We start from the raw sequence: 14,734 nt of genomic DNA, 5'->3' as shown, positions 1-14,734 counted from the left end.
CTATGAGTTAGAATAGACTTGATGGCAGTGGGTTTTAGGAGGCTAGAAGTCTGAATTCAGGGTGTCGTCTCTAAGGGAAGGCTTTCTCTGTCGACTTGGAGGAAGGTCCTTGTCTTTTTGAGCCTCTGCTCCTGGATGATCTTCGTGTGGCTTGGCATCTCTCTTTACCCATCTCTGCTTTGGTCACTTGTTTAATCTCTTTTATATTTCAAAAGAGATTGACTCAGAATACACGCTACACTAATCCTGCCTCATTAACCTAACAAAGACAACCCATTCTCAAATGGGATTATAACCACAGGCATAGAAGTTAGGATTTACAACACATATTTTTGGGGAACTAATTCAATCCATAACACATACACACATACACATACGTAAGATTTATTTATTTTCTATATATATATATATATATATAAGATATGTTAATCAATTATATATATAGATACACCACATACCATAGTGCCCAGCACACAGTGTGCTCAACAAATGGTAGCTGTTATTTTTCTTATCATTAAACTCACTTTGTTCATCAAGCCCAGCCTATGCCTTCAAGACCCCGCCTTTTTCTAATCTCTGCACAGCTTACAGCTAGTTGGGTAGACTTGTGCTTTTTCCTTTTCTCCACAGGGCTTTGAGGTCTGGCCCAGCAGCCTCAGCCCCTCCTCCCACCCCCACCCTGGTCCTCAGGATTCTGGTGTTCCCTTCACCTTGTTTCTAGGTGACTACGAGCTGGATGTCTCCCCCTATGAAGACACAGTAACCAGCAAACCCTGGAAAATGGATCTCAGCAAACTGAACATGCTCAAACCAGGTGTAGAGGGCAAGCCCAGGCTGGGTAATGGGAGGCTGGGCCTGGACTCCAAGGGAAGGGTTTCTGGTGGGGAACACGCTGGGGGCCTTGTTGGGGAACAATTCCTAGCTTGCCGGGTGACTAAAGAATCATTATGTTAGCATGGGAGTCTGAGCTGTGGGCATGGTCTGGTCCTACAAGAGCCATCCAAAAGCTACAGCTATTAAGGAGGCGTTCTAAGAGAGCCCGTTAGGGCTTCTCGGTTCTGAAAGGGCGATCCCTACAAAGGGTGTGGTGGGAGTGGCAGGAGGGGCAGCAATCTCAGAAAAGTGTACTGAAATGGAGTATTTACCCTCATTCGAGGCAGCCCAGAAAGTAGGTTTTTGTCCCTAAAGAATAGGAAATTGTTTGTTTTCAACCAGTCTAAAGGGATGGGCGAGGTGTTGGGCAGGGAAAATGGTTCGAGAGTGTGTGACTCCACACGGGGTGACTTGGGGTGGGGAGCCATCAGACTGGCAAGTACTATGATGTATGCTTTTCAGGAAAGTGAAGCTGTTGGGAAGGAACATGCCCACACATGCACTCTCTTTTTGAGAAGGATTTGAGTTTTGTTGTACAATCGGTTCTATATATTAGAATTTTGAGAAAAAAATAGAGATTTGTGCACAACAAACTCTCAGTTACAAGGAATCAGTGAATATCCTATTACTTGATTGTTTTGGCTGCTGGAATATTCTGTTAGTAAAATTATCACCATAATTTTCTACGACTCAGAGTACAGCGAACTTTTATGCATGAATCAATGAAAGGTGGACAAGTGACATTAAAACTGAACAGAATAGACAGGTGCTAAACAAAAACAAACAAACAAAAACTAAACAACTTGGTTGCATCTGTTTTGGACAGTTCAGAAGGTGCTTTAGAATGTTGCAGGGACTCTAGGTTAGGATTTCCACCATCAGATCTCACCGAGGAAAGGTTTGGTTATTTGGGTTTTCTGGCTGCTTGAATTCTAGATAAATGGCTGTAAGATGTATATGGATTTTTTTTTTTTCTCTTTTTCTTAACCTAGTCAAGATGAGGAGTAGGATGGGAGAGTCTCAAGAATACCAGATATAGTTTGTGGGTAGAAAGAAAAACCCTGGATTAGGAGTGGCCTTATTCAAGGCAGTCCTGCCGCTCCCACTTCCCCCACAGCCTACAGAGTTACATTAGGGTGCTTACGGGTTCTTACGGAGGTCGGGCTGCAGGTATGCTTGGAGGGCACAGCCTGCTGACTTGGTGCCCCTCTTCTCCCAGGCTCAGACCTCTGTCTCAAGTTTGCCATGCTGTGCACTCTGAATGACAAGTGTGACCGGCTGCGCAAGGCCTACGGGGAGGCATGCTCAGGGCCAGGATGCCAGCGCCATATCTGCCTTGAGCAGCTGCGCGCCTTCTTCGAGAAGGCAGCGGAACACCGCGCGCAGGGCCTGCTGCTGTGCCCATGTGCACCCAGAGACCGGGGCTGTGGGGAACGCCGGCGCAACACCATTGCCCCCAGCTGTGCACTGCCGTCTGCTGTCCCCAACTGCCTGGAGCTGCGCCGCACCTGCCTCTCCGACCCGCTCTGCAGGTGCGGGGGTATGGGTGGGTCCTGGTGGGAAAGGGCGTGGTGCGCTTCTTGGGGGCCTGCTTGCCAGTGCGGTGCTGGGCCTGATATCCCCCTCCCGGCAGGAACTGACTGACTTCTTCACCAGGTAGCCACCTTGGATATTTTCTGAAACTATTTTCTCCAAAAGAACTTTTTTCCCCTTTATGTAAAAACTTCAGAAAATACAAAAGCATACAAAAAATATCATTCCAAATTCCATCACCTGAAGATAACTGTATGTACTTTTGAGGGCATTTTCTTCCAGTTTTTTTCTTTTCTATACAGATAAGCACAATTAGACATTCTGGGAATATATTTGCGTCTTGCTTCTTTCACTTTTGTTACATATCTCATGAGTATTTTCCTGTGGAGGCAGTATGGAGTAGTGGTAAAGACTCAAGCTCTGAAGTCAGATGTGAGTTTAGATCCTGGGTCTATGTGACCTTGTGCACATCACTTAAGATTCCATCACTTAACCTAAAATTCCATCACTTAACCTAAGGTTCCGTTTAATTCTTTTTAAAACTAAAAGAGATAACAATGCAGACCTCATGATATTCTGGTGAGAGTTAAATAATTTACATAAAGTGTTTAGCTTACTGGTGCAGAGTAAGTGCTCAATAAATGGTACCCGTTGCCATCCAGTTGATTTCCACTCATAGTGACCCTATAGGACAGAGTCGGACTGCCCCATCAGGTTTCCAAGGCTGTAAATCTTACAGAAGTAGACTGCCACATCTTTCTCCCTGGAGCAACTGATGGGTTTGAACTGCCGACCTATCAGTTAGCAGCTGAGTGCTTTAACCACTTCACCACCAGGGCTCCTTCAGTAAATGGTAGTGCTTCAGGGACGGGTTTGCCAATAAGCAAGGTAAGCACCTGCTTAGGGCATCAACAAAACAGGGGCACCAGCTGTCCAAAGCAAAGACCCATAGATGCCAACCACACAGGACACAAGGAAAAGCAAGCACCACAGTGGAAGGGAAGTGGCAGGGCACTAAACGAAACTGATACCAGCTTCAGTGCATGAGAATGCGCTGGCCGGAAATAAAGTTCACACAGGGTCATGAGGGTGCCCATGCACAAGGTTGTTTAAGCTATGAGGCCCCTACCACTTCAACACCTTCGTTGACATCTGTTTCCTGCAGTTACCTCTGGTGTAGTTGAAACTCCTTATCTCCGTGAGTCTATTGGCAGTATTCCATTTCTTTTTAATAAACAAGAGATGGGGGTGGGATGTTGAGTCTAACTCTTGCTACATTCACCCAATGTGCAACTGGATCCAAGATGAGTGGTTACTGGACAAGGACAGATTATGTTAATAGATAACAGGTCTCTGATCCATTTTGAGAGAGCTATCTTGTACATCCACATCTGCTTTATACATATTCCTAACTTTAATGATCACAAACTTCACAAGAGGATGCTCATTTTCGTCCCTAAAGAGATTCAGAAACCCTCAGTGTACAACAATGATTCAAGAAAGACTGGATTCATTATCTTTATTATATGTGGAAGTAGATATTGTTTGGCAGCTTAATTATAACAAAATCATTGAAGAATTTGTAAGAGCAAAGAATAGAAAGAAATGTTTTTAATTATAATATGTTAGAGATGAAAGATCTATCTAAAAATAAAATATAATAATTTGTTTTCTGATCATTAAATTTTCTTTTATGACATCTTTTAATTTGTTAATTTATAATTATAGCATTTATTATAAAACAAGCATAAAAATTGAAGTATGAGTCGTTTAAAGCAAAAATAATGAAAGTCAGTTTTCACTGTGGAAGACCAACAGGATTTTACATTGATTGTTGAAACATCTAAATTGACTGATTCTATTTTTTTTTTTTTGTAGAATATGTGGAATATTCCTTTTGTAGAACATGCGGTATATAGTAAAAATCTCAGTACCCTGCATCCACTAAAAATTTTATAATCCAGTTCATCTCATTCCGCTAAAATGGCATCATGCCACTTTTGCATTCAATCACTAATATTATAGTCGCATTTAAAAAGAAGTTACATCATGGATAGCTACCACACACTCACGCACACACACATACACATCTATATATACATGTATATATATAACTCAAATATCCTATTCGAATGCATGAGTGAGCAGAGGAGGGGGCACCACAAATTATCAGTGTTTAGGGCCCTCACATGTCTTAATCTGGCCCTGTAGTGCTTATTTTGTCATTTACTGTACTTTAAGAACTTGATTTTTAAATGCCTGCATTATATTCCATTGTATGGAAAGTATTCACTTATTTAGCCATCTCTCCATTGTTGAATATTTATGTTACCTTCAGTTCTTTGCTATAAATAATGCTGTAACAAATGTCACTCTTGTTCATTAATCTTTATGCACATCTCTGATTATTACTTAGGATGTGTTGCTACAAGTGCCATTACTTGATCAAAGGATATGAAGATTTTTAAGGTGTTTGATATATACTCTCCAGCAAATTTGAAATTCTGATCTGGCTTTCCCCTGCCTTTTCAAGGCAAAACACTCACCAAATTGAAGTTATCATCCGTTCAAGTGACAGTTGTTTATAATGAGTCATGTCAGCCTAGGCTTGCAACTTTGTTCTACCACTTACTTTACTTATTGTGGAGTGAGTGCTAACAATAACAATATCTAGCATTTACTAAACAGTATTTACCAGGTACTGTGCTCAATGCTGTACATACATTATCTTATTTCATCCTCACAAAAATCCTATGAGGTAGTGCTGTTATCATCTCTTTTTTCATAGTTGAGCAAACTGAAGTTAAAGACGTTGCCCGAGGTCTGCTAACTAGGGATTGTGGAACCCAAATTCAGAGTGAGATGTTGTGGGAGCTGGAGTGACTGTGCATTTAATTCTGACAGAGGCTGGTGTCACTGAGGAGGATGTCCTGGGCCAGGCTCCATGCAGAGGAGGATTTGCATGAAGATGAGCAGGCCAAGTTAAAGGGCAGCGAAGGTGAAGGCTGTAGACCAGACCCTCAGTGGTGACTCTTGAAATTTCTTTTCTTCCAGATCACGGTTGGCAGATTTTCAGACTCACTGCCATCCCATGGACGTCCTAAGGACCTGTGCAACAGAGCAATCCAGATGTCTGCGAGCATACATGGGGCTGATTGGTAAGGCTGGGGTACATGTGTAGGGAACCCACAGCTTAGTCAGCTGTTGAGGGATAAGAATGCTCTGGAAACTAACCCAGAAGGAGTGCTCCCGAGACGGATGGGAGAGAGTGGGAGCGGAAATTAGGGTTGACCTAGGCCCCGAAAACACCTTTCCCTCTTCACTCCACAGGGACTGCCATGACTCCCAACTTTGTTAGCAACATCAACATCAGTGTCGCCTTAAGCTGTACCTGCCGAGGCAGTGGCAACCTGCAGGAGGAGTGTGAGCGCCTGGAAGCGTCCTTCTCACGTAATCCCTGCCTCAGTGAGTGCAGTCCACCTGCTGCCAGTTCCCATGGCTAGGTCAGCTGAACCAAAGGGGTTGGGGGAAGGGTCAAGTATGTGCTCCAGACTGGTTCTGCCCATCTCCTGCAGACAGAACAGCCACCTTCTCAGCATAGGCTTCTATCCCTGCAGCCTGGAACTTTCTTCCTTTTCACACTTTCTGAGTGACCCCCCAGGCTGCCTCTTCAACCTGTGTTGGCCCCAGGGACATTCTCCAGCCCAAGGAACAAACAACTAGAATTAGACAATATCCCATTCCCACCTGCCACCCACCTACAAACCAGGGTCCCTGTGGCATTCCCTTTCCTTCCTTGATATCCTGAGAAATCTCCAACAACCACCTCCTTCCAATCTGCCTTCTCTCCTCTCCTCAGTGGAGGCCATTGCAGCTAAGATGCATTTTCACAGCCAACTCTTCTTCCAGGACTGGACAGACTCTACCTTTTCTGTGATGGAACGCCAGGTAGGGCCTCCTCTATTCCACCCCTCATACCTTTCCCTTACCATCTGGAAAAAGCCCAAACAAGGCAGACAAGGGGATGGAGGGGAATAACCTCCTTATCACAAATGCTATAAACTACTGATGGACACCTCAGGAGAGGCGGCAGGTCTTGACTGAGGCTGTTGGGGTGAAGTGGGTGGAGATGCAGGGTCTCCTAGGCTGACTCCATTCCATTTCTTCCACAGAATAAAAATCCTGCTCTGAGACCACAGCCCTGCGTGACCTCTCTTTTCTCCTGCATACTTATCTTGACTCTGCTCCTGAGATTCTGGTAGCTGAACTTCCCCGGGGGCCCTCTTCCCCACTGCCATACCCAACCTAACCTGCAGCCTACAAGAGGTGATGAAACAACAGCCTCAAGAAGGAAGTGCAGTGCATTGTGTGGCAACCCTGACCCCACTCCACCCATCCAGTTGATTCCTAAAAGCTAGGGGTTATTGACCTCCAGATCCTCATTGGCTGGGTTCTCAATCCTTCCACCCCTACCTCCACTTCTGACTCAGGCAGCCCTTCCTTAGGACTTGGTGACACCACCATTTAGCTATATCTTCTGGTAGTGACCAGTTCTGCCAAGCTCTCTCCTGATCCCTTCCTCCTGCCCACCAGGATCACCTAAAGAGGAAACACCTCGCCATCTAACAAATCAGTCACTCTCTAATACATTCCAAGCAGGCAGGGCTGGGTGTTCTAAGGCAACCTAGAAAGACATTTCCCATCATGAGAAGAGCTGAAGCAAGACTCTGCTCCCTCCCTTCCCCCATCTCCTCTGAATTAGGAATGGGAACCTTCTGCCTGCACTGCCCTGCCCAGGAACCCTACAGAGCATATAAGCATCAGGGATCAGCGCCCCTGAGCCTTGCTTTATTCCTGCTATTGCCCCAGAGTCCCCCCAGACTCTTGGATCATGATTAAACATTTTGACTTAAAACTTTGCTCTTTTCACATTTTCTCACATGGTAAATTCATACAGAACTATGAGTGTTACAGACTAAAGAATGCAGGCTGGGTGATCAGGAGATATGGCAACCCTGCCACCGACTGCTGTGTGACTTTGGGCAGGTCTCAGCCTCTGTGTGTACTTGACATGGAATTGGCAGAAAAAAATGGTTTATGTGAGGCTGTGGACCTGGTATGTGCCCCAGCTCCAGCCATTCCTGGGATACTATGAAATGTCTGCCACAGCAGCTAAGAGGGGGACCCTCAGTCAACCACAGCATTTATTAAGTACCTGTATGTGTTATTGGTCTGCTACAGACCATAATGGGGACCAGAGGAAAGGATAGATTGATCCTTGATCTCAGGGAATTTGTAAACCTGTTGGGATAAGGATATATCTACCCATGCAAAGTAGCTGCAAGAATATATTTATAGGGCTGAGGACATTTGTCTAGTAATTCACTCACTCTTTCAGTATGCATCTGTTGAGTGCCAGCTCTGCAAGGTGCTGTGCTGGGTGCAGGGGATTCCAAGGTAAGACTTAGATCCTGTTTTCAAACCTTTCATACACCAGAACAGGGAAACAGACAAACACGACAGTTAATAAGTACAATGCAATGTGATTAAGTACTATGCAATCACTTTAACAGTAAGCTGCTTTCATTGAGCCCTACTGTGTGCCAAGTACTTTAATACATTTATTCATTTAATCGTCCAACAACACTTGACTTTGTCAGCCACGTAATTGTGCTCATGCAGAACCTGTACACATAGACCAAGAGGCAGTGGTTCAAACAGAACAAAGGAATACCCTCTGGTTTAAAATCAGGAAAGGTGTGCGTCAGGATTGTATCCATTCACTATACTTATTCAATCTATATGCTGAGCAAATAATCTGAGAGACTGGACTATATGAAGAAGAACATGGCATCAGGATTGATGGAAGGCTTGTTAACAACCTGCGATACGCAGATAACACAACCTTGCTTGCTGAAAGTGAAGAGGACTTGAAGCACTTACTGATGAAGATCAAAGACCACAACCTTCAGTATGGATTACACCTCAATATAAAGAAAACAAAAATCTTCACTACTGGACTAATTAGCAACATCATGATAAATGGAGAAAATATTGAAGTCGTCAAGGATTTCATTCTACTTGGATCCACAATCAACGTCCATAGAAACAGCAGTTGGGAAACCAAATGATGCATTGCATTGGGCAAATGTCCTGCAAAAGCTCTCTTTAAAGTGTTCGAAAGCGAAGATGCCACTTTGAGGGCTAAGATGCACCTGACCCAAGCCACAGTATTTTCAGTCGCCTCATATGCATGCAAAAGCTGGACAATGAATAAGGAAGACAGAAGAAGAATTGATGTTGGTGGATTCGAACCTTTTGGTTAGCAGAGGAGCTCTTAACCACTGCACCACCAGGGCTGCAGACACATAGTAGGAATTCAAAAAAACTAGCAATTATATGGTTTTTGTAGAGAATTTGGACAATATAGACAATTCTAAAGAAGAAAGCAAAGATCTTTGAAATTCCACCACCCAGAGGCAACCATTCTCAAACTTCCAGACTGTTCCCTGCACATCTGTGCACATGAGGATCTATGACGACATATAATTTTATGTAAGAGGAGCCCTGGTGGCGCAGAGGTTAAGCACTTGGCTGCTAACCCGAAAGATCAGAGGTTTGATCCCACCAGCCACTCTGCAGGAGAAAAATGTGGCAGTCTGCTTCTGTAAAGATTACAACCTTAGAAACCCTGTGGGTCAGTTCTCTGTCCTGTAGGGCCGCTATGAGTTGGAATTGACTCGATGGCAACTTATTTTTTCTTTAAATTTTTTTGGGGGGGGTCACACACTGCACATCAAAGTGTAAGTCACAGACATCCTTCAGCATCCATGAGTAGAGCTTGAGCAGCATCATTCCTTTTATCAGCTGTATACATGGTCATGTGTGAATGTATCATAGTTTTATTAACCAGTCCTATATTGAATATTTGGTAGTCTTCCCATTTTCTCTGAGCCAAGTTTTAAGGATGTGCAGAGGAGCTGCCAGAGTGGTGAGTGGAATAGGCAAGCCTCTCCTTATACATTCTTATATCCCCACAGCCTGCCCTGCCCCAGGAAATGCTCAGCCAAGCTACCTCTCTGCAAGCTCCAGTAGAGCACTGGATCAACCTTCCCCCTTCTCCTCCTAGGAGGATCTCTAAGCAGTCATGGCCTCTCCATTTGCCTTGGCTCCATTAGCCTGAGGCTGGGGGTGTGAATGGTAGTCATTCCTTGCTAAGTGCTTGAATTAGACTAATAGGTCATCTGTGCTTTTCTCTGAAGAAGGTCCAAATTCCTGGTAAACAACCAGACCACTCCCAGCCCAGGGCCCAGAGCCAAGACCTGGAGTGGGAGTGCAGTGGCTTGACTGAAGCTTTTAATGGCATCCTGGCTGGAATGGTTAATGCCATTAGACTAGCTTCTGGGTATCGAGGTTGGAAGGGCTGCTGGCAACAGTGGTAAGTGCAGAGTATTGAATTACAGGCCTCTCCGTGGTTAGGGTAGAGCAGACTATCTTTTAAACAGCTATCTTCAAATTCACTCTTTTAATCATTCATCAAAACTTGAATAAGCACTTATTCTGGGATAGGCCAAGAGTTTTTTTTTTTTTTTGCCACGAGTATTTTTAAAAGGGACAAGATCTGTTCCTACCCATTTCTGAGCTACCATTTTGGTGAAGGGGCAGCCCAGGACTTAGGCTACTGGAACCCAAGTTTGGGCAGTTGGCACGCTTCAGTTATCCCAGTGATTATAACATCCAGCTGTGTAACTTTTGGGAGCCCTGGTGGTGTAGAGGTTAACAGCTATGGTTGCTAACCAAAAGGTCGGCAGTTTGAATTCACCACCTGTTCCTTGGATACCCTATGGGGCAGTTCTACCCTGTCCTATAGGGTTGCTATGAATATGGATCAACTCGATGGCAACAGGTTTTTTTTGTGTAACCTTAGGAAACATTCTTCACCCCTGTAAGCCCCACCTGCACCCCATTTGTACAGTGTGGATGCCAATAGGAATATCTAACTTAAAGGGTTATATTTTTTGTTTTGCTTTGTTTTTAATAAATAGTACATCAGCAATTTATTGGCAATATCAAATAAAGTGTATATCCATTTTAATAATTTTGGTTGACAGTTTTTTGGCTTCCTATTCAAATGCTATAAGAATAAGGAATTCATGCTTATTTTTATCTTCATGTAAATTTAAGTTAGATAATAGTAACAATATTTAAAATCAACTCATGGGGCTATTTTGAGGACTGGAAATAATTATAACATTTAGCATGGTGCCTGATACAGGATAAACACCCAATAAATGGTAGCTATTATTATTTGGAGTCCCTGCGTGGTGGAAATGGTTAAGCACTTGGCTACTAATGAAAAGGTTGGCAATTTGAACCGACCCAGAGGCCCCTCATAAGAAAGCCCTGGTGATCTACTTCTGAACAATCAGCCATTGAAAACCCTATGGAAAGCAATTCTACTCTGACACACATAGGTTTACCATGAGTTGGAATCGATCCAACAGCAACTGTTTTTTTTTTTTTTTTAAATCATTATTATTATTTCTGGGAGGGGATCGAGTGGTACCGTGTATTCTACTCCCTGCCTTGGAACAATGGTGAGGTGTGGTGCTGGTTCTTCCCTCCAATTGTGAGCCAGATTCTGGGTAGGGACCCATGACTCAAAATCTGAATTCCAGGAAGCCAGAACTTTGGGTCCGTAGCTCAGGTACTGAGGGACCTTGGTCAAGTCTTGGAGTCAGAGAAAGTCAGTGTCTTAGTCAAGGCTCTTTTGGCCGCAAGTAACAGAAACATTGAAATTACTTACTGAAAGGGGAATGTTCCTCTAGCTCCCAGGTCCCGGAACAGAAGAGGTTTTACTACTGTGGGGCTTGCTAGATTTCTGGTCCTTGCAGTTGAAGAGCAAGGCAAAGCATCACTATTTCCTCTGTCTTCCCCTCTGGATCCTGTTCTGACCAACAATCACAGGCTCTCTCCCTCATTCTTCTCTTGGGATCTCCGGTGCTCAGAAATTCTAGTCTCTTTTCAACGCTTCTACTCCCCTTGGGAGGAACCTGTTCAAACCTGGAACCTGAGAGATGATCAAATAAAATTCCACCTCAGATATTGAGCTGGTCTAGTTCTAATTTGAGATACTATGGTTGAGGGGTGGGGTGGGGGCAAGACAAACAATAATAATAGTTAACATTTATTGAGAGCTTAATTAATGTGTGCAAGGCACCATGCTAATGGCTTAATGAGCATTATTTAATTTTCATAACTACCCTATTTTATTTTCCCTGTTTTACAAGGGGGCTTATTGGGGCCAAGCAACTTGTCCAAGGTTACAGAGCTAACAAGTGGCTGATCCAGGAATCAAACCAGAATCTCCCTGACTCCCAGACTCAATCTCTGATCCACATTGTATCTGTCCAGTGTTGGGGTGAGACCCACTGTCCTAAATTATTAAAAAGGCTAGAATGAGGGTGTGGGGTCAGAAGGAGTTCTTTTGGGCTAAAGGGGTTGTTTCCTGGAAGAGAAGGAATTTGAGCTGGTCTTTGAAGAATCAATAGAATTTAGGGAGAAATAGGGGAAGGGCATCCCAGGCCTAGAGGTCAGCGAGAACAAATTCAAAAACTGGAAAAAGACTGGGGGCATGACAAGTAGTCTACTGTTATTGAAGTTCTGTGAGGCAGAGGTCTCCTTGTCACTCATCCCCCCTCCTTTGTCTTGCATGAGGGGTCTCCTCTGAGGACATAACTGGCTGCAGAGCTTCTGTTGTGAAAGGCAGGCCGTGGGGAGCATGCAGGAATGGTCAGGAACAGGCACGCAGAATTCCAGACTGGTGTGCTTGGCATCCATGGCCCTGGGCAGCTCCATGGCCCCTTGACCACTGGTGACATGCCAGGGCAGAGGTCAGTGTGTGTGGGTGAGAGGATGAAGCAGGCCTGTGTCTGAGAAGGGAATAGTGACAAGCAGGAAGGGAGAGCCTGTCCTCATAGAGTGATACCAGCAAATAACCCCTCCCTAGTGCTGACCCCGCTACTGGTTGCTATGATTAGCTGAAATGTCAGGGCATTTGTTCCTAGGGCTTGGTTTTCCCAGACCTTCCTTGGTCTTGGATTCCCACTAGAGGCTTCTTCCTGCTGAGCACCTACTGTGGACAGTATAGGGCAGGCAGTAGGTTGGCACAGTGATGAAGACAGGTCCTTGGCGAGCTCACAGTTTTGTGGTGGAGACAGACGATAGTGAGAGCCACCACTATTTGAGGACTTGGTATGTGTCAAACACTGTGCTAAGAGCTTTATATGTGTATCATTTAAAGAATTGAGCCACCTTATGGTCTTGCCTCCACATAGTATCAATCTGGCATCCACAATATTTGAAGAAAAATTTAAATAATTATTGCACAAAAATCATTATTTAAAAAAAAAAATGCACAGCAACCTTGAAATCCTCTTTCCCCTTCTGTCTCTGTGTGTTGTCTACATAAAGCATCCACCCCATAGATGCTTTTCTCTCTCTCCAGGGCTCTCCGGTGGAGATTTAGGCCATGAATACATACATACATACATCCATATATATATTTACTATTTTGTCTCTATCTTACATGCATGATCCATTTTAAACCTCCTCACAGCCCTCTGAAAGTAAGCACTATTATCCCCATTTTACAGATGGAGGAACAGATGTCTAGAGAGGTTAAATCTTGCCCAAGGTCACACAGCTAATCACTGGCAAGGGGATTTGAAGCAGGCTCTGATCTTACTGTGAAAAGTACCTGTGATCCAGGGGCTGGGAGACTCCTGAGGAGGAGGCGGTGAATTCAGCACAAGGGGATTACCAAGGCTTCATGAGGAAGCAGCATTTGAGTAGGCTGGTAGCACAGTGGTTAAGAGCTTGGCTGCTAAACGAAAGGCTGGCAGTTCAAATCCATCAGCTATTCCCTGGAAACACTTTGGGGCAGTTCAACTCTGTCCTACAGGGTTGCTATGAGTCAATGGCAATGGGTTTTTTGGTTTGGTTTTCAAAGGACAAAGAGAAGCTCAACAGACAGAGGTGAGCAATATATGTGTTTCTTATGAAAGGAGGGAGACCCTAGGGATGAGCATATCGGATGGGGGAATGTCAGAAGAGAGCTGACCTCACCCCTCCCTCTCAATGAGGGTGGGCCTGGCACTTAGGAGACTTGCCCCCTTTCCCTGTTTTTCCTCAGGCAGATTCTGCCTCTGCCCTTTTAACAGCCTCCTTCACAAAGCCTCCTTGTATCTTCTGAAAGAGACCATCTGAATCAGTCTGGGTGCCCTGCCCCCACAGAGGAAGGAGGGAGATCTATGGTGAAGGAAGCCAGAAATGAACTCCCTCGTGGGCGAAGTCAAATACACTTAATTCTTCAGGAATTTCACGTCAAGACTGTCTTAGGGACAGCCTTGGCTCTCTAGTTGTTCAAAGAAAGCATGTTGTAGTGAAAAGAACACAATGGAAAATGGATCCAGTTTGATCTGAGTTTGAATCTCAGTAAAGCCACTTACCTGCTGGGTGAATTGTGGCAAACTGCATAATCTTGCTGGGCTTCAGTCTCTCCATTTAGAAAATGATGGGCCCTACTGCCCTGGTGGCACAGTGGTTAAGAGCTCGGCTGTTAACCAAAAGGTTGGCAGTTTGAATCCAGCAGCCACACCTTGGAAACTCTATGGGGCAGTTCTACTCTGTCCTATAGGGTCGCTATGCGTCCGAATTGACTGGACGGCAATGGGAGATGGGCAAGTGGTGCCTGGTAGGTTAGTCACAGAGGAAGAGGAAATGACTGGCTGGGGGATATATTGATCTTATATTTACTTCAGTGTTGGATGTTAGTGACTTGTGAAATCCAGAATTCTCTTGCAGGAAGTGAACAGTCGTAGGAGATCTCAGGAACTTGGGTGGGAAGGTGATTCCTGCAAGTGGAGGGAAAGAGAGGAAACTTGAAGTGTTGGATGAAGTATAGACAGTGAGTTTCCTGTCCTAAAATCTCATTGTCATGCTGGAACATTTCCCCGAAACTTTCTGAGCCTCAGTTTCCTCATCTTCAAATGCCAGTGCAACTTACTGAATCAATATTGGCCAGACCCTTGAATTGTTATTTCATTTGTTTTATTTATTATTTATTTTTATTGTACTTCAGGTGAAGGTTTACAGAACAAATAGTTTCTCATGAAACAGTAGTACACGTATTGTTTTATGACATTGGTTAACAACCCCACAACATGTCAACCCTCTCCCTTCTCGACCTTTTTTTTTTTTTGGTGAAAGTATACATAGCCAAAGATACACCATTTCAAAAATTTCTACATGCACAGTTCAGTGACAT

General features: G+C 44.3%; 1 protein-coding gene and 1 long non-coding RNA gene across 2 annotated transcripts in view; one reads left to right on the top strand and one right to left on the bottom strand.

Moving 5' to 3' along the window:
* Positions 1–7,035, top strand: part of GFRA3 (GDNF family receptor alpha 3) — a 17,510-nt gene extending 10,475 nt beyond the window's left edge. The window contains exons 3-8 of the mRNA XM_023735505.1: positions 722–814; positions 2,093–2,405; positions 5,461–5,564; positions 5,737–5,871; positions 6,266–6,354; positions 6,579–7,035. Coding sequence (XP_023591273.1) covers positions 722–814; positions 2,093–2,405; positions 5,461–5,564; positions 5,737–5,871; positions 6,266–6,354; positions 6,579–6,668 — 824 coding nt within the window. The 3' untranslated portion in view covers positions 6,669–7,035. The remainder of the gene's footprint in view (positions 1–721; positions 815–2,092; positions 2,406–5,460; positions 5,565–5,736; positions 5,872–6,265; positions 6,355–6,578) is intronic.
* Positions 7,036–7,805: 770 nt separating this feature from the next.
* LOC111821370 (uncharacterized) lies at positions 7,806–14,289 on the bottom strand. Its single transcript, XR_002824797.1, has 3 exons — positions 14,224–14,289; positions 13,917–14,023; positions 7,806–7,889 (listed from the first exon to the last, which is right to left on the bottom strand). It is a non-coding gene; the product is annotated as an uncharacterized LOC111821370 (long non-coding RNA).
* Positions 14,290–14,734: the final 445 nt, after the last annotated feature.

This window comes from Trichechus manatus, unplaced genomic scaffold, assembly GCF_000243295.1.
Source record: "Trichechus manatus latirostris isolate Lorelei unplaced genomic scaffold, TriManLat1.0 scaffold00080, whole genome shotgun sequence".
Classification (NCBI taxonomy): Eukaryota; Metazoa; Chordata; class Mammalia; order Sirenia; family Trichechidae; genus Trichechus; species Trichechus manatus.
This window is presented reverse-complemented; position numbering and strand designations above follow the sequence as displayed.